Genomic DNA, 19,441 nt, shown 5'->3' on the forward strand with positions numbered 1-19,441 from the left:
AAAGCACAGTTTTGAGTGGAAATTGGACCTTAAAATGGGGGGGTGGTTTTGGTTCAGACCAGTTTCAACCACCAATTTGGTATGGTTTTCAAAACTAATGACAGCTTGTACACCTCCTTTGTGGAGGTGAAGTGAAGGGTTATTTCTACCAAAAAAGAAAAGAAAAGAAGTAAAAGGTTATCCTTGCATTATGCATTAAATAAACGGAATTTTCTTGCCTCTTGTTTTATTCCTAAAAATTATTTACGAGAATAATTAATGTAGAAGTTAAAAAGGAATTTTCAAAAGATAAAAGTCATTTAATGTAGTTTCTATGTGAAATGATGTATTTTCATCGTTGAAAAACTGCATTAAATGTTTTTGAGAATAAGATAAAGAGCAATTACATGAAAGTGTCAAGTTTTAAACACACGTATAGAGGTGTCATTCAGACACTCACATAAATAAATGAGCACCCATTGGCAAATAACATTAATAATTTTGCTCTTCTCATTTGATCCCCCCAAAAGGACAAGGGTTCTTTGAAACTTCGCTAGGGAATTTTACATCCTTCATAGAGAATAATTAAATCACTTTTTGATGATAGAAAATAAATAAATAAATAATTCTCTATGAGAAGGCATATAAAACCCCGGCGGCTCAAAGATACTTTTTCCAAGAATGTAAAACAAATATTTAAAGATACCATTTACATTCATAATGTCAAAACTTAAAAGTCACCCCCAATCATTTTCTATTTTGGTGGAAAATCACTTGCTACTTTACATAGTGCTTTGCTTCATTCATGGATTTAAACTCAAAATACTTCAAATTTTATCAAACAAGAAAATTTTTAAATCAACAAGCAACAACCCAAACAAGGTAAACATATACACATACAAAGAATGAAGGGAAAGGAAGGAATAATTAAGGAACAGGGTAAGTAGTAGGTTGTGAGTTGCATGACTCATGAGTTGATGAGCTTTTATGTACTTTATTAGGCTTTTTTTTTATCTGGGTAGCCCAAAATCCATTTTTAATTTTTGATGGAAGTAGTAGAGTTTTATTGGGAGAAGCAAATTAATTCCATTCAATTATGATATTAAGATGATTGAAGAGAAGAGGACTTTAGACTTTAGAGAGTGACAGATAGATAACTAGGAGAGAGAGGGACAGAGAAAGAGAGAAAGAGAGAAAGAGAGGTTTGGGGTGGAGGAATTCAAATATCTAACGCATGGAAATGGTAAAAAGGTACGGCTGCCCAGAAACCTCGTCCCCTTCCCATGAGAGGATTTCTTTCATGAACCGAAGAAACTTGATTTCTTCATGTCATGTCATGCAAACCAAAGCTGTCTCTTTCTCTCTCTCTCGCTCTTTGTCAAGTCTCAACCCGACCCTTTAACCACACCCCACCCACCCTCTTCACCTCCTACGACATTTGTCAATCCTGTTTTGGCCAGCTCACAAGTTACAACTCCCCATCTAACTTCTATCTTCCCCACTCTATCTCTTATGCTACTGTCTTCTCTCTCTCTCTCGCCCTTTTTCACATTTTAGTTTTACTCGTCGGATCTCTCGGAGTAAGCATCGGTGATGCTTGTTCTATCGTGATTTATATTAATGGGTTCTGTAGATTCTCTCTGAGAACTGTCACTCCAAAAGATTTTTCTAGATTCTGGGTTGTATGTAAATAGAAACTTTTTTTTTTAGAGGAAACCCAGTTCAGTTTACCTTCTTTGTTCACCTATTTTTAAACTCTGTCCTCCCCAGATTTATGAGAAGGTGTTGGTGGATTACTTTTCTGAGAGATCTGGGGAGGTTCTTCTTCGTTTTCGGTTTATTCTTTCTGAGGGAATATATATAAGTGGTTTGAAGAGAACGAGAGATATGGAGAACGGTGATGGTAGAGATGTGGTTGTCATGTTCAGCGATGAAGAGTTGGATGAGATTAGTGGCTTGAAGAAAGGTGGAGATTATATCGAGGTAACTTGTGGGTGCACGAGCCATAGGTATGGGGATGCCGTAGGGAGGCTTAGGGTTTTCGCTGGAGGCGATCTCGAGATCAGCTGTGAATGCACTCCTGGCTGTCAGGAAGGTTCGTCAAATCCGTTAACACTTATATCGTTCATCCGTTTTCTCCGTTTTCTGCTTATGTTTTGGTGGTGGGTTTTCATCGATATGCATGTTAGATGTTTTTCTGAGTCTTACACATTGAGTTTAAAGTCATGGAAAACCTTTGTTCTTTATTCTCTGGTATAGCTTCGTTATCTTTATTCTGCATTCTGGCTTTCAAAGAGGTTGCAGATGCTTCTTCTTCATATACATACAATATGTATGCTTATTTGTCCAAGTGACGAGGTCGCAGCAGAAATGTTGTTCTTGTATATATTTACTTACTGTGTAGTTCTAGTGATATAGCATAGCCCCAACATGTAGCCATACTCTGGGAATTGAGTCGAACGCTCCTTCCTTTTCTTTGCTCAATCAACACAGGAAGTATTGTTTTTGGCCTTGTTTCGGGTATAGATGATGATTTGGAATCATGTAGGATGGTTTTGTAGATTTTAGAGGTACTATATGGGTCTGCTTCTTGTAGTCGACCTTTTAGGATGATTGAAGTTGGCATTGCTCGGTATATCCGTTGTTGGGTACTGGTGAACGGGCATCATCAACATAAGCTTTGGAGTTTGGATGGGCGCATTGACTTTTAATGCAACTCTTTTAATGCAACTAAGCATGCATCTCTGCCTTAGTATGCTATCTCTACCTTGTGGGTGCTGAACTCGATTCTAGTAAGCTGGGTTATGGGTGGTTGATTTAGAACAGTTGCAATGATGAGTTCCTGTTTTGTTGTACTACCTTGTATACTAATAAGAAGTACAAACATTGATGATCTAGTGTTCATGCTTTTGGTATAAGATCATGTTTACCCAGATTGTCTGTTAGTGTTCTATTCCTTGAGCAGTTCTTTCTCTGTGTTCCTGACTGATGATTGGTCATTGTGATTACTAGATAAGTTGAGCCCAGCTGCTTTTGAGAAACACTCTGGAAGAGAGACTGCCAGAAAATGGAAGAGCAATGTGTGGGTCATCGTCAAGGGGGAAAAAGTTCCTCTGTCAAAGACTGTGCTGCTTAAATACTATGACCAAGCATCAAAAGTTGCAAAGAGTTCTCACAAGTCTCACAATGGAAGACCTTGTCATCGGGATGAGTTTGTTCGCTGTTCAAGGTGTAATAAAGAGCGCAGGTTTCGTCTTAGGACAAAAGAGGAATGCCGGATTCACCATGATTCTTTGGCTGATCTTAACTGGAAATGTGCTGACCTGCCATACGACAAGTAAGGTTTCTCTATTTCATAAATTAATGTGTGATTATTTGCTTTCAAATGGGAATATGAGACTGTTTGAATTGTCTTCAAAGGTATATACTGTCCACAAAAATGTAATTATTTGCTTTTGAGTAGGGATTTTTTCTTTATTAACCACTGCTTCAATCCATCAACATGAAAGCATATGTTTTTATGCAATTACATATAGGGATGTTGCTTTAAAGCCTATTCAAATATGTGGCATAAGATGATTCTCCTTTGCACCAGGGGGGGTGGGGGTGGGGGAGGTTGGGTACCCTTTGTTCTTATAATTTTGTTTTTCTGATCTGCTTAGGTATTGTGCTGGTAAACTAAACTAGGTTATGGCGAAACAACATTGTGTAGCTGACTACATGAATTTGGTATAACTTTTGGTCGAGTTGCTTTCTGCGTTGCTTACAAGAGAAAAACCTCATTGGATATGGTTCAATTATTAGCTGAATCGGGTAGATGGTACCACCCCTTAATTTTAAATCAGAGAAGGTTAGCTTTCTGAGTGGAACAGAGTTACTCATCATGTGAACATTGTTTTCCATCCTGTGATAATGAACTTTTGAATCATTCCAGCCAGTCATGAAATATGAAAAAGATGGCTGTGGCTCTAGGTGCTGAAGCAATATGAAGGGGGTCAGCAACCTGGATTTTACTGGTACTTCTTGAATATAATTGCAAATTACCCATGCATGCTGTTGGAGATACGGTCAGTCCAATCTTGTGGTCTTCCGTAGTTGTGTACATGCCATTGGAAATAAGGATTTCATCTGATCATCACCAGGTGGCCTTCAATGGTTGTGTACATGTGGCAAGTTGGACACTGCTACATATTCTTATAATTGCTGCTATATTTGTTACGTATATGAAGTTGGGCATAGGTTCTGGTAATATCTCCACTCCTCGTGTGCCTGCTGTCAGTTATTCCCTTCTTATGGTCACATTGTTCAAATTTTTGCATGATGGACCAGTTGATTTGATATTCAGCCAGCGTTTGTATTTGGAATTGATGACCACAGTTGGAATGGAATGTAGTCAGCTTCTGCGGTTGAAGGGCTTCAGCTGATTCTATTGTTACCAGTATCATTTTCTTCAGCAAGGCCTGTCTTGCATCCAGATTATGATTGCTTCAGTGATGTGTTATAGATAATGGTGATTCCTTTAGCGTGATCTACTTTGGCTAAGAACTTCGGTTATAGTTGTAGAACTGTATGAATTGTTCGAGGAGTTTAGGATCTGGGTGTTCAAATCTTATGCGCCAAAACCATAGTGGGGAGGAACTTTTTTTTTTTTTTTTTTTTTTCCTTTTTATAAAAGGTAATGGTGTGATGTTACTAAGGGGAATTTAAGTAGCCTGCCAAACTGTTGCAAAACTGCGCAGAACTACTTAGATATAAAAAGTAAGAGGTAACTCTACCATCTATAGACAATATCCTTACCGTTACTACATATATTCTTTACAGTATTATATTGAACAGTGATAGGCTAAAAAAACCATGAGCTTCTTTTGCTTCATTGGTTGTTAATATTGTTTATCAAGGAGTTCTAGTCCTGAAGATATATAAACTATGGGCAGAGACATGAAGGATGGCTTGGTTTTTCTGTCATTTCATTATGAGTTTGGGTAATTTTATTTAATCTGAGTCTTCATTTTAGCAACTCTCTTTGAATGTTGTCATTGATCCATACTGCAAAAGAAGGAATTATGTGGTTCTGAACTACCTTATTTCAGAACATGTTTCTGAGCCAGGGAGTGGGATGCTGTCGAAATCTAGGTGGGACTAAATACTGACATCAGAATTGATCTCCTTCATTTCTAAAGGAATGGGTTGCAATTGTTAGCTTTTGCATAATTCTTATTCGTTGCATCGTACTAAGATATGCGTTTATTCTTTATAGCTTTAGAAAAGCAGATTTAGCAATTGTCATTATAATTCTTCTGTTCATGTCACATTGGTTGAGTGTTCCCCAAAAGTTGTTTGCTCTCCTCCTGTAGAATATCCCTTATGTTGAATGTTGATAAATAGATACAGAAACTGAAGAGAATGACAAGCACCCCACGGGTATCTTTCTATACTCATGTTGGTGACTTATGTTTCAATAATACTCATGTATTTCCACATTTATATTATTATAGAAAATTGAATACGGAAAAAATAATGGATTACTTCTGCCAACAAGTAAACAATGAAAAATATTCAATAAGAAGAAATCCTCCATTCACCTAGAAGGAATCCTACATTATTTCAATTTTCAGAGGAAAAAAAAAATGAGGATGTGGAAAATTTCAAAGTATATACACTAATTTCATCTTTTCAGGATGACAATTTTGAGATCATATCCAGCTGCCATCATATGTCTTTTGTATGGAAGGGGATTCCAGAGGTGATCAAATGTAGTCAATTTATAGTTAGTAATGTTCTGGGTTCTCTCATGCTATCTCCTAATATGGCATCTTATGAGGAAGAACGTCTTTAAAATTTGGTCACCTTTGTACTTTTCAAGAAACTTCAAAATATGCCATTACCTTGTTCAGCCGTGTTTCAAATTGTTCTCTAACTAAAGCCTTTTCCTGATGGATACATAGCAAAAGATGTGAATAACTAATAAGTTGTAAGGCATGTATTTGCTATGCTTAGACGGTAATATCTGACTACCTGTTGATGAACTGAAACATGCTTGATGGTTTTGGGGAAAGAAATGAATGATTGTCAAAACTATAGAATCGTCAGCAAGTAAAAAGTTACAATATATCAAATCATGATATAGATTCAACCCCAATTCTTGTGCAATTAAGTAGGAGTCTAACCAAATGTAGTTTTATCTTGTTATATATGGATCTTCAAACATGGATGCGTTGATCAGAATGAATCTGCTTCCACCCAGGTCATAATCTGTATACTTGTGACATTTTGTTCATTTGTTTCTATTTCCTGTACAAGGTCTTCTATGGACCATAACCTAAAACATATCTGCATTTATTTTTGTGTATGAACCGAATCCAATGATAGCCTATTTACTTGGATTTGGTGTTAGATTAAAGTTTTAGAATGTTGTAGGTTGGATACTTATGACATTTTACTCTGATTTTATTATGGACTGGAATTATCTGTTAGTTCATTATTGTTGTGCCAAAATCATGCTTGTTAGTTGTTACAACAGTAATTATTCTTTTATGCTGCATTCACTTCAACTTCTGAATACACCAGCCTCCTGTTTGGAGAATTGGAGTTCTGGTAGATAGTCTTCTGTTTTTGCCTCCCTCAATAAATGAAGTCTTGCCTAATTATTTGGGAAGACTCCAATTCAGCATTTCCATTCTATCTAGAGCCATGCCTTTTCTTAAAAAATAAGGTTGTACCCGGTGCACGAGGCTCCTGCCACTGCGGGGTCTGGGGAGGGTCAGATTGTATGCAGCCTTTCACTCATTTTGCCGAGAGGCTGTTTCCCAACTTAATCCCACGACCACTAGGTCGCAATGGAGCAACCTTACCATTGTGCTGACATGCCTTTTCTTGTGCTTCCTATTTCATTTTGAAGCTTTTGATCTGAAATTAAAGAAAAGTCAATCCCTACCTACGCCCATACAATGTGCTCGATGAAGTGTTGATTTGTGTTTATTTTTCATCTACAGTAACCTATCATATGTTCTTACCCATAACTTTGAAGCCTTCCTATTTTTATGCTTTATGAAAAATATGGCAAGGTTTTGTGAAGCCTCCTAACGGAGGCACAACTGAGCATAGAAACCAGAACCAAACTGACCCTTTTCTAGCTTTGTAATAGTCTTTTCGAACTTTTTTTTTTGATTTACCCTTTTTAATTGCGCAATGGGATTTTAACTACGGAGAGAGTGCCTTATGGCACAAGGTGAAGACGAGAGTCGAACCCTTGACCTCCTGGGAGCCTGCACTCTGCCGGCAAGGCACCGACCAACTGAGAAAGCAGTTGTCTTCTTTCGAACTTCCTGAAATATTCATTCATCCCATCAGATCTACTTATATAAGTCAAATTAAAGTATATTATGTGATTCAAAGTCAAACTGCCTGTTGGCTGGCTAACAAGTACAGATCATAGATACAGTAACAATATATTCCAGTCTTCTTTTCTCCTACAAGCTTTTATTGTTGCTTTTGCTCTAATGTTCAAGATTCAATTTCTAAATCAGTTTCTGATATTGCTCACTTTTGCTTATTCAGAATAACCTGTGATGATGAGGAAGAGCGTGCAAGCCGTAAGGTGTACAGAGGTTGCTCTCGTCTTCCTACTTGCAAGGGGTGCACCTCTTGTGTGTGCTTTGGTTGTGACATCTGTCGATTCTCTGATTGCAACTGTCAGACCTGCATCGATTTCACCCGCAATGCTGAAACTTAGTTTCCTAAACCACCTGTTAGGCAAGGTATTCCTTGTTTTGGTGAGCACTTCACTTTTTTTGCCCTCATGAGGCCCCATGCCTTCATTACAGAGAACTTCAGCTTTCCTATGTCTACTTGAAGTCCCAATCAGAGGGTTCAGTTTTTGTTGTTCTCAACGGCTGCTTTTGAACTTGCAGTTTCAGTATTTATCCTACCATTAGAAATCTATTGTGTTAACTTGACAATATTCCCCATTCTTTTGAAGGAAGACATCATAGAGGAAAACATGTTGTTGTTGTTGGTGATTGTGGTTCTAGATAGGTAGTACTGAAAAATAAGGTGCAAAACCATTTTAAGAATTCATGTCAAAGTATTTGATATGAAAATGCCTCTACTGTGGTTTTGCAGTTCTTATGTGCCTGCTGGGTCTTGGACACTGTCCAAATGCATCAATATTGTAGTGGAATTATTTCCCTGTTTGAGCCTTGAAGAAAACAAGTTTAGTGGTTAATCCTTGAAAAATACTGTAGTACCTGGAGCTAACCAGTTAAGCTCAACAGATCGGCCTGTTGGCCCATATACCAAGCCTTGTAGAGCTGATTTACACTTGTATGTCCCATTATCTCATTGCCCAAGAAGAGACAACTGCTCAACCTAACTGCTACTTTGTTCTGTAAGCTTTGCAGCTTTGAGAATTGAGATCAAAACAAACATCCTTTGGACCAAACAAGAACCCATTTAGCCTCTCTCCCATTATCTATACTTGAAAAAACCCTCTTGAAACTCAGTAGTGAATTAAGCTCCATTTGCCTAATTCTTAAATCTTGATGCATCTTTTGAGGTTTTGATCTTGGATATACCAAGTACCAAGTAGTCCTTGGAAATTCAATAATGGTTATTATAAGGTTAATCTTTAGGTCGCACTGCTGCTTCTGCTATCAACTACCACCTCCTGATTTTGAAACTTCAATTATGGCAAAATCTTGCATGAATTTCCTCAAAATCAAAGGGCTGACAACCATAAACCGCAGTTTAAGGGTCCACTTGAATACCTAATGGCCTCAATAATTGTGGCATTGGGTCCCCTCTGAGCTGCAGTAGCTAAGGCTGTCAAGTGATGAATTGAATGATTGAAGCTGATGCCATTACAGAGCCATTGTAGATAGATATACCTAATTCTGATTTGAGCAAGACATGTAATTAATTACCAAGAGAATTGAATCAAACCCAGATCTACCAAGATCCCATATGCTTAATTAAGATCTGGGCATTTTTCAAGCTGGTTGAAGAACAGCTAGGCTATATCTATAATGTGGTAGCTGAATCATTTAATTGGTCAACTACTTTAATTCTTTCTTTTTTTTTTTAGGTAAAGGTGAACTACTTTATTTAAAGCCCTCCATGGAATTCAGTAGTTCTTCATAGGTTGAGAATGCATGTAATGTTGTTGTTGCTTCAAGTCCTTTTGATTATTAGCTCGTCTCCGGGGAGGTGTGCGCCCAGGGTGCTGTCAGGGGACATCCAGCGGTTGAGCTGTACCGCACACATCTTGGCACACACCTAGGGATGTGTGCGATACAGCCCAATGACTATCAGCGCCCTGGGCGTTCCTTGCTCCCTGGAGACTATCCTGATCCGGGAAACAATCACTATCCTCAAAATGGGGTGGTTTACAACCACAAGCGCAGTAAAGGGGTGGCCCACTTGAATACCTACTGACCTCCATTATTGTCAGAGCATTGGATTCCTATGATATGTATTAGCTAATGCTGGCAAGGAATCGCTATGCCCTTTCTTTCCTGAATACTCGATCTTAGAAAAACAGGCCAGCCCACCTTAGGGCATGCTAGGTTGACAATGCATGTAATGTTGTTGAAATAAATGTCAAATACAATGATGATTAAATTGGTTCTTTTAAGGGAAAAAAAAAGGATAAAATAATGGGTTTTTAGACAATTTCCTGCTGGTCCCCACTCTGGCATAGGAGTCACGTGGTCAAGTAGCGTTTTCTCTTCCATATATTATTCATGTTTTCCCAAGCACAATGTTTTGCTCAACTCTAAGGGTGTAGTGTAGCTCAGTTGGCAAGGGAGAGTGCTTATACATCCTGAGTTCGACTCTCCTCACCCTTTGGAGCCAGCCCCACAACTTCTATAGTTCTCTTAGGATCCGATGCTGACCCGGTGTGTGTTTGGGTGTATACTTGTGCCTAAGGGACTAGTCGGGCCAAAGGACCGGACAGAGAGTTTGATTGGCATCTCTTTTGGTCTTGTCTTTTCTCAAAAAAGATTTGGGCAACAGGATTTTTGGGGCTAAAGTTAGAATATCTTCAAACTCCTTCATTACCCCTTCTATTTGAAAATTTAGTGAGCTCTTCCACCTTTACTAAAAAAGATTTGTCTTTATAATTTCAGTTTGTTCTATTACGTGTTATTTTCTATAATGGCTAAAACTAATGTTTGATTTCTACCCAAAAAAAAAAAAAAACCAATGTTTGATGACTAAATGTCTATCTAATTCGTACAAATTATGAAGAACATTGATAAATGGGTTATGAACTGACTTATTGCAATCCTCATCTATTCCTAACATGATATCTCCAACCCATGATATTGACATAGCCTTATCTGAATACTTTGAGCCATGGTTTGAGGAATCGGTATCAGATCAGTATAATCGTCCAAATTTGATCAGTATTAGTCAAGGGTGATTTTGTAAGTAAGAGTGAAGGGTAAAAAGGTAAAGAAAAAAAATCAAAATTTTGAATGAAAACTAGGGGTAAATCTGTCCAACCCAGGCTAATCCGTGGCGATCCAGATCGATATCAGCCGAAGCCAATCCCTTATTCGATACACGATTCCTAAAACCTTGCTTTGAGTTGCTCTCATTTGAATCATTTATTGTTATTTGTGATGGAAGTTTCTCTATTGACAGTAATGAAGGAGGATGGGCATCAATGATAAAAAAAAAAAAAATTTTTAAAATTCTTGTTGCACTCATGGACTTTGGATATATTGGGAGCGCATTAGAAATAGAGGTAAGGGGAATGCTCCAAAGAGTGCAACAAGCAAAGCAATTGGGAGCTATTTCCATAAGCGTTTGGACTAATTGTCAAATTTGGTGGACCTTTTACAACAGAGCATAGGTAGGTGGCCTTGAGAATCATTTACTTTCCTTAATAATATTAAGAATGTTAAGAAGAATTTTTTGTGTCAATTTTTTTTAATTTTTTTTTGTGTGTGTGTCAATTATTAAGTAGAATCGTAGGGTAATATCCTTAACCCATAATCTGGCTTTAAGGACAAGGATGAAAAAAACATAGATTACCTATAGTAGAATAGTAGATAATGTATTCTTTCCTTTCTTCCTAGTTCGTTTGAATTTTTTTTATTTCTACCCAAAAATAGAAAAATTGCACCATCAAAGGATTGATATGACCATTCTAACCATTGGATTTATCAAATCTCAAATTCCATTACTCACTTTAAGCATGGTATAATTTAAAAAAAAATGGTGGTAAGTCATATTTGAGCTACAACTTATAGCTCCTCAAATTTAGTTAGCATGGTTCGAAGCATATTAGGATTGCTTCAACTCAACTCAACCGTATCCCAACTAAATGGGTTCGGCTATATAGATTTTTCTCGAATCATATAAAAAATTTCTATTTGTTAATAGTCTTAAACTATACATGTTATTACTTGCCACCATTTCTCTTGGAGTCATTTTAGGCCTACCCCTGGCTCTTTTAGTCCTTTCAATCTAAATTATATCGCCTTCTCTAATGGAGCATTCAAAAATATTCATTGCAATGTCCATACCACCTCAAACAACTTTCTTTCAATTTATCTTGTATCGGAATTACATAAATTAGCTCTGATTAGATCATTCCTTATTTTATCTTTTCTAGTTTTATTAATCTATCTCAATATCCTCATTTCATTTATCTAAATTGTTTATATGTTTTTTCTATCCACTTCACACATCATTGTTGATCATGTTACTATTATTCAAAAGTTTCATTTAAGTTTAGAAGAATACATTGATCACACAACATTCCAAATACATCACCATGCTTTAATTCTTTGTGCAACATCATCCTCTATTTCTCGTTCTTTATTTATAATTGAACTACCTAACATTAGCAAAAAAGATGAACATCTAGGCTGGGATTACTAACTCCCTAATAGATTAGAGTTGTTACTTGTTAGAAACCAGAAAAATCAGGATCTTTGGAAAATAGGAACATAGACTACAAATTAGAAAACCTTAATAACCTAAACAAGACAAGTAATTGGCTTGAAACTTTAACTGTAGGTTCTGTTCAATAGGTGGAGAGGGTCTGCAAAGTTTGATTCAATTCTGATGGGTGGATTATAAGTAATGGGAAGTAGTTTTCTGTCCGGGCAGCACTCCCATGTGTCTATCTCTCTCCTCAAAACAAGGGGGCAGATGTGTCTTTTCAAATGAAGAGGAGAGAGATAGACTCATGGGAGTGCTGGCATAGGCCCTCCCGGACAGAGAACTTTCTCCCATAATTTATAGAGAGAACCTACTTCACCTAGGAAACTTCAAAACTGCAGAATTGATTAGAGAATTTTAAGAACTCAAAACAGAAATCAATTAGGGATTCAAGTTGATGATTTAGCAATAAATTCTATTTAGTTTCAGCAAATCAGAATTGAGAATAGAAGATTTTGACTTGAACTGGTAAACCAGAAATCAAATAGAAGAGCAGAGTTTTACATTAGAAACACTTTAATCTAAGATTAAGGATGCGAATCCAATTCAGAATATAACCAATAATCGGTTTAGCACCCAGAATTCTAAGAATAAACCTAAAACTGAAATTCTGACTTAACAGTGAAACCACATGTTTTCTAACTTGAAAATTGCTTAAATGGTAGAGAAAAGATAGAAAGAGGGATAGAAGATACTAGACTAGGAATCCACCTAACCTCAGGCTTGGAATCACCCATAATCCACCAGGTATGATACTAATCAACAACAGCCTTATGTTTCAGAAAACTGAAAGCTATATTTCATCAATGAGGAAAAGAATGCTTCCTAGTCGCGTGGGCCTGCACCTAGACACAGAAGCGTGCAAAAGTACTGTGCTGTCCCCATGGAAAAGTGAAAATCCCACCCAAGTCAATGCTTGCGTGTGCGCTCCCATTGGCCAGCACATGCGTGCTTGCTCTAAATTTATGTGTCTGAATGGCTGCCTGTATATAGACACTCCGAAAATCTAACTCTTAACCTGACCGGAGCTAGCCCAAACAACCAGTAATCAAACTGGCTACTTAATTAATCAATAAAAAACTTAAAATGATGGAAAAATGTTGTTGTAACCAAAATTGGTGAAAATGTTGTAATCTTATTTTTTGTTATCCTTATAGTATGACACAACTCTTCTTTCAATATAAGTAAAATCTTGTCATTTCACATGTGTACTTGAAAAAACAATAGCAACACTTGAGAATTATATAATGACAAGTCACTTTCAAATTATCTTTGAAACCCCTTTTTTTACCCCTAATTTAAAATGAACTTTTAGAAAGAAAAAAAGGGGCAATCAAAAGAAGTTTATAACTTCTCACTTCACCATTTTGCTTACAACAAAATGCACCCTAAAACAATTCCTATTCTAATTAGGTATCCTACTTAAACTAAATAATAAAGTAAATCTCATATTCCTAAGTCCTACTATTATTTTAGGCATACTAAAGTAGTCTATTACAATGAAAACCCATTGGACCAAAAGCTTAGCATGTAGAGAACCCTAATTTAAGGTTTATTTTCATTAAAATAAACCCACTTTTGTAATTTTCCTTGTATCATAGGAAGGAGGGGGAAAAAACGAGAACCAGAGTAGAGGACAGAAAAGGGAAAAGAAAACAGATATTCTCATTTGGCTTTGGACCAGATGATGAGAGATTGGAGATTGAGAGAATAAAAACTGCAAAGGTATTCTCCTTTTATCACAATTTAGGGTATTACTCAACCCTAAGGTCAAAACAACAAACATTTAGAATGGAGCATATTTAGACAATTCGTAAAAATTACATAACAATTGCAAAACACATGAAAAAAGTATAACAGATCAAGGCATTATTAGTTTCAACTCATTGGACTAAAGGCCCAATAATGCCGAATTGATCTCGAACCAGTAAAGCCAGTGGGAGATCAATCGCAACAATATCGTATACAAGGACAAACGAGTATTAAAAACAAAAATTTTTCACACTTTTTTGTTTTTTAGGATAAAAAATAAGAAATAAAAAGGATATGACCAAGATTTCACCAGCTAGCCTGCAAGAATAGAATCACCACTATACCCAACCACCATGGTAATAAGTGTTAGTATCGTATTAGCGTATCGGCCGATGCATATCAGTATCGCCACCAAAGACTGATACCAATACGGATTGGTGGTGTCAATATCTATTGAGGGTAAAATGGTCCAAAAATTGACTTTTATCCAAATTTAAATCCTTATACCCCAACCTACTGAATCACCACAGTAGGGTCTGATTGGTATAATCACCAATCAAACTCTTGGAATCACCACCAAGAGATGTTACAGTTTCAACACTGCAACCTGTCCAAGTTCATCACTGAACCGAAGAAAAACAAACTTAATTTCTCAACAATCCCTTTTATTACAGCATTACATTGTTTAGTTAAAAGAACCCAAAGATGAAAAACAACAACTAATTAGAACATTCCCAAAGTGGACAACAGTCCTCAAAAAAAAGGAAACAATAAAAATAATAACTCTCTAGTAATTCTTATTAGAGAGATCTCTAAAAATTTATCAAATTAGATAGTCCAAAAAATAGAATCTACTAACTAATACAATGTTTCTTAGCTAAGGAACTAATAGCATAAAAATAAAAACTTTCTAAAATAGCATCCATTTGAAATCTTCTCAGTAGAATCTTCAGTCAAACTATCAACCACAAGTGAACAGTAAACCAGATCAAATTCTGGTTCAATCCAGACTCATGGACTAAAATCTTACTGCCCCTTCTTGTGCATGTTCTGGATTTCCTCTTTCTTGAACTAAACTGCATTAGCTTTCCCTGGCTTGAAGAAACTTGTCCTCGAGTTTTGTAGCGACGGCAAATCAAATATGCATGAGTAGAATTTTACAACTGTTAAAGCAACCTCGAACCAGTAAAACCAGCAAGAGATCATTTGCAACAAGATCGCATATAGGGACAAACCAGTATTAAGAACAAAATTCTCTAACACTTTTTTATCTTAACATATAAAAGAAGAAATAGAAAGGATATGACCAAGGGATGATTTGGTATGATTTCGATTTCAATTTTGGATTGATTTAATGAAATAGTCAACAAATAGATTTTTGGTCAAGAAAATTAAATTGTTTTGGTTGCATTATTAATCTGAAATATTTCAAGAATAAGAATTCCATTTGGTAGTTCAATTTAAGAGAATAGATTCTCTATATCTCTTTGGGTGAGTGGTGGTGGAGGCAAAACAGAGTGTAGAGTGATTTTGCTTTCATTTCTTTTTAAACATGTCAAATGACGCATGCTCATTAAAGCGAAGCGCATAATAGACTCGAAATTGATTTTGTTGGGATTTGGTAAATTATGACTTGTGTCTATTATGACACTAACCTCCTTTATTTATAATAGTTTGATAGTAGGGTTACAATAAAATAACAAGAAAAGACTATACTACCCATGTACCCATGGTACACCCATACTAGAGTAGAACTATAATCACACCATACTAATACTAATATTACAATACTCCCCCTCAAGTTGGTACATAGATATCACATATGCCCAACTTGCACAAAATAGGATGCAAAGCTTTACTATTAAGTCTTTTTGTGAGGACATCTGCTAACTGCTCACTGGACTTCACAAAAGGAGTGTAAATAAGGCCCAACTCCAGCTTTTCTTTGATGAAGTGATGATCAATCTCAACATGTGTTGTGTAATCATGTTGAATTGGGTTATGAGCAATACTGATTATGGACTTCTTGTCACAGTATAACATCATGGGAACACGAATACAAAGACCCAAATCGCAAAGAAGGCAGGCATAATAGCTCACAAACACCATGTGCCATGGCTCGAAAAAGTCTGTCTTTGCACTTGACCGAGCTACACAGATTGCTTTTTACTGCACCAGGTAACAAGGTTGCCGGCAACAATGATTCAATATCCAGATGTTGATCTCCTATCATTTGGTGAACCAACCCAGACTGCATCAGTAAAGGACTCAACACGCATGTGATCATGAGGTGAAAAAATAATCGCATGTGATCATGAGGTGAAAAAAGAATACCCTTCCCTTAAGCTGATTTTAGGTACCTAAGAATCCGAAAAACAGCTTTCATATGAGAGGCACAAGGGTCGTGTATGTACTGGCTCACCAAGCTCACAACAAAAGTAATATATTCGGTCGGGTATGGAACAAATAAATGAGTCGGCCAAGTAGGCATTGGTATCTCCCCTTATCAACCGGTTCACCCTCCTTAGCTTTCAAATGGGAGTTATCTTCGAGAGGGGTATCTGCTGGCTTATAGTCAAGCATGCCTGTCTCTAAAAGAATATCTAGAGTATATTTCCGTTGAGAGGGAAATATACTTTTATTAGATTGAGCCACCTCATTATAAGAAACTAGCGTAACTGTCCCAGGTCTTTAATCTCAAACTACTTGCCCAGGTAAGCCATCAAAGTAGTAATCTCAATTGGGTCATTCCTAGTAACCATGGTGTCATCAACATATACAATTAGGATGGTAAGGTGATCACCCATCCGTTTAATAAATAGAGTGTGATCAACATTGCTTTATTTGTAGTCCACTAACACCATAGCTCGATGGAATTGACCAAACCAGGCCATAGGGGATTGCTTCAGCCCATATAAGGCCTTCTTCAACTTATAAACTTTCCCTTGAGTCTGTGGAGAAGAGAGCCCGGTGGAATATCCATATACACTTCTTCTTGTAATTCCCCATGGAGGAAGGCATTCTTGATATCGAGTTGTTGCATTTCCCATCCAAAATGCACTGCACATGAGATTAGAACCCGGATGGTGTTCATCTTGGCTATAGGAGCAAAAGTCTCCTGATAGTCGATGGCATATATCTGGGTAAAATCCTTGGCAACCAAGCGCACATTGTACCGATCTACAATCCCATCAACATGTTGTTTAACTATAAACATCCACTTGCAACTGACATGTTTTTTAGTGGGAGGAAGAGGAACCAGATCCCATGTGTCATTTTTCCCAAGAGCACACATTTCTTCAAGCATAGCTTCCTTCCATCTAGAGTTTGCAAAAGCTTCTTGCCAATTCCAAGGAATAGAAACAGAGGACAAGAAAGAGATAAAAGACTAATATAAAGGAGATAAGGATTCATATGACATATGGTGAGAAATGGGATGTTGTGTGCAAGACCTAGTCCCTTGACGAACAACAATAGGTAAATCTAGGGATGCATCATGATTAGGAATCTTATCATGGGATGGAGAAGAAGAGATATTACCAGGCAAAGATGTAGACACTGGATCAGAGGGCAACACTTGAAGTGGTGCAGTGGCAATGGTATCTACTTAAGGTGCTGGAGTGGTGTCAACTTGCGTGGCTGGTGTTGTCTTTTTCAGATTCTTCCTGGAGAAAACACTTAACAATTTGGGGTCCCCTTGAATGGGAGGCTCACTAAATGTCTTCCCCATCTCAACCAAGGGACGACTTGCCTCAATAAGGGCAACAAGTGCCACATCTTCACGTAAAGCATCATACTCCCCTTGAAGAGGGGCCAGTCCACCCCAAAATAAAAGGCCTCTGTCTCGTGGAACACAACTTCCATTGTCACCAGCATGCTACAAGGAGGAGGATGGTAGCACTTGTACCCCTTTTGAGTGGCAAAATAACCAAGAAATATGCAACGGAGACAATAAGGATCAACCTCCCCATGAGTGTGATGATTTCGGGCAAAGCAAACACAGCCAAACATCTTAGGGGGCACAACAAAAGAGAAAAATATAATAATAATTTCATCAGGGTAGCAGGAAGCCAAAATCTGAGAAGGCATCCGATTGATCAAATAAGCAACAAAGAGAACGACCTCATTCTAGTATTGGGCCGGTACATGCATCTCGAACATAAGGGAACAAGCCACCTCAAGAAGATGATGATTCTTGCACTCCACCACCCCATTCTGGATTGGTGTATCAACACAACTAGTTTGATATATAATGCCCAAGCCTGCAAGATAGGACTGAAAGGAACCATCCATGTACTCCTTTACATTGTCAGACCGAAGAATCTGAATACGAGCATCATACTGGATTTTTACCAACTCATGAAACCGCTTAAAACAAGGAAAAACTTCATCCTTCTGAAGCATCAAATAGACCATGGTAAGGCAGGAATGACAGTCAATAAAAAAACAAACCAATGGTAACCAGAAATAAAAATACAACGGCCAGGGCCCCATATATCAGAGTGTATTAAAAAGAAAGGAACTAAACTTTTATTGCCCAAACTGGGGTAACTCATTCTAGTTTGCTTTGCAAAAACGCAAGCATCACAAAAAAACTGGGAAGGATTACATCTAGAAAATAAAGTGGGAAAAACAGTAGATAATGTGCCCAATGGAGGATGCCCTAATCGTTGGTGCCATAAACGTAACTTGGACAAAGCAGCAATAGAGGAGTCCATGTGATGAGCCTAGGAAGAAAGAATCAGAGTACCACTGTCTGGAATGTAGAGACCACCACGTACCTTACCACAGCCAATTGTTGCCCTCGTTACCATGTCCTGAAATATACAGTGAAAAGGAAAGAAAATTACTTCGCAATTTAAGGCTTGTGTAATTCTGCTAATGGAAAGAAGATTAGTAGGACATGTAAACAGAAGAAAGAGATGAATTAGAAACTTTGACAACTCCCTTCCAAGAGATTGAATAAAGGGAGCCATCAGCAATGTAAACTTTCGCCTTACCTGATGATGGAGAATATTGAGAAGAATAACTAGGAGAACCAGTCATATGGTCTGTAGCACCCGAATCGATTATCCAAGGAATGGATGCCATCGAATCACCAGAATTAAAAAAAAAAATATACCTGAATGGGCAGAATGGGACTCAGAGTGAAATGACAGGGAAGCAACTGGTGCAGCAGATGGAGTAGAAATCTGAGTCATCATGGTTCGCAACATAGAGAGTTGCTCCTAGGAAAATGAAGAATCAGTGGTAGTAACAGAACCGACAGGAATAGTCTTCATGTGATGGGCAATGGGTGGTGTACCACGGCCACGGCCACTAGTAGAACCACCACGCCCACGCCCACGACCAGCACCAGGTTCAGGGTACCCGTGAAGCTTCCAATAATGTTTGCGAGTATGGCGCTCCTTACCACAATAATCACACTTCAGAACCTCTTTTATCTGGTTGCAATCTCCCGATCGGTTGGAAGAACTCCCTCCACAAGATGGGCTACCATAAAGTAGAGCCGACCTCTCCTAGCATTCGACTGGAGCCTGGCAACATGATGACTATCTTCAGCTGAATCAATGAATAGGGTTGGGCCAGGGTTGGAAAAGGTTCACAATTCAGGACATGTGCTCTAATCGGATCAAATTCAATGTTCAGATCGGCAAGGAATTCATACATGCGGTGTTTATCTTCCCGTTTCTTAAAAGCAGCAGCATCACCAGGATAAAGGGGATGATAATCTTCATAAAAATTGAGCTCTTGC

General features: G+C 37.7%; 1 protein-coding gene and 1 long non-coding RNA gene across 2 annotated transcripts; one reads left to right on the forward strand and one right to left on the reverse strand.

The window, feature by feature from the left end:
- Positions 1 to 1,159: 1,159 nt before the first annotated feature.
- Positions 1,160 to 18,686, reverse strand: LOC122640785. The gene is made up of 3 exons (XR_006329748.1): positions 18,676 to 18,686; positions 13,451 to 13,456; positions 1,160 to 1,340 (listed from the first exon to the last, which is right to left on the reverse strand). It is a non-coding gene; the product is annotated as an uncharacterized LOC122640785 (long non-coding RNA).
- LOC122640784 (protein ULTRAPETALA 1-like) lies at positions 1,521 to 7,977 on the forward strand. The gene is made up of 4 exons (XM_043834034.1): positions 1,521 to 1,830; positions 1,865 to 2,074; positions 2,992 to 3,316; positions 7,537 to 7,977. The coding sequence occupies exons 2-4, from the start codon at positions 1,867 to 1,869 to the stop codon at positions 7,709 to 7,711; spliced, it is 708 nt and encodes a 235-aa protein (XP_043689969.1). The 5' UTR covers positions 1,521 to 1,830; positions 1,865 to 1,866; the 3' UTR covers positions 7,712 to 7,977.
- Positions 18,687 to 19,441: the final 755 nt, after the last annotated feature.

This window comes from Telopea speciosissima, chromosome 9, assembly GCF_018873765.1.
Source record: "Telopea speciosissima isolate NSW1024214 ecotype Mountain lineage chromosome 9, Tspe_v1, whole genome shotgun sequence".
Taxonomy (NCBI): domain Eukaryota; kingdom Viridiplantae; phylum Streptophyta; class Magnoliopsida; order Proteales; family Proteaceae; genus Telopea; species Telopea speciosissima.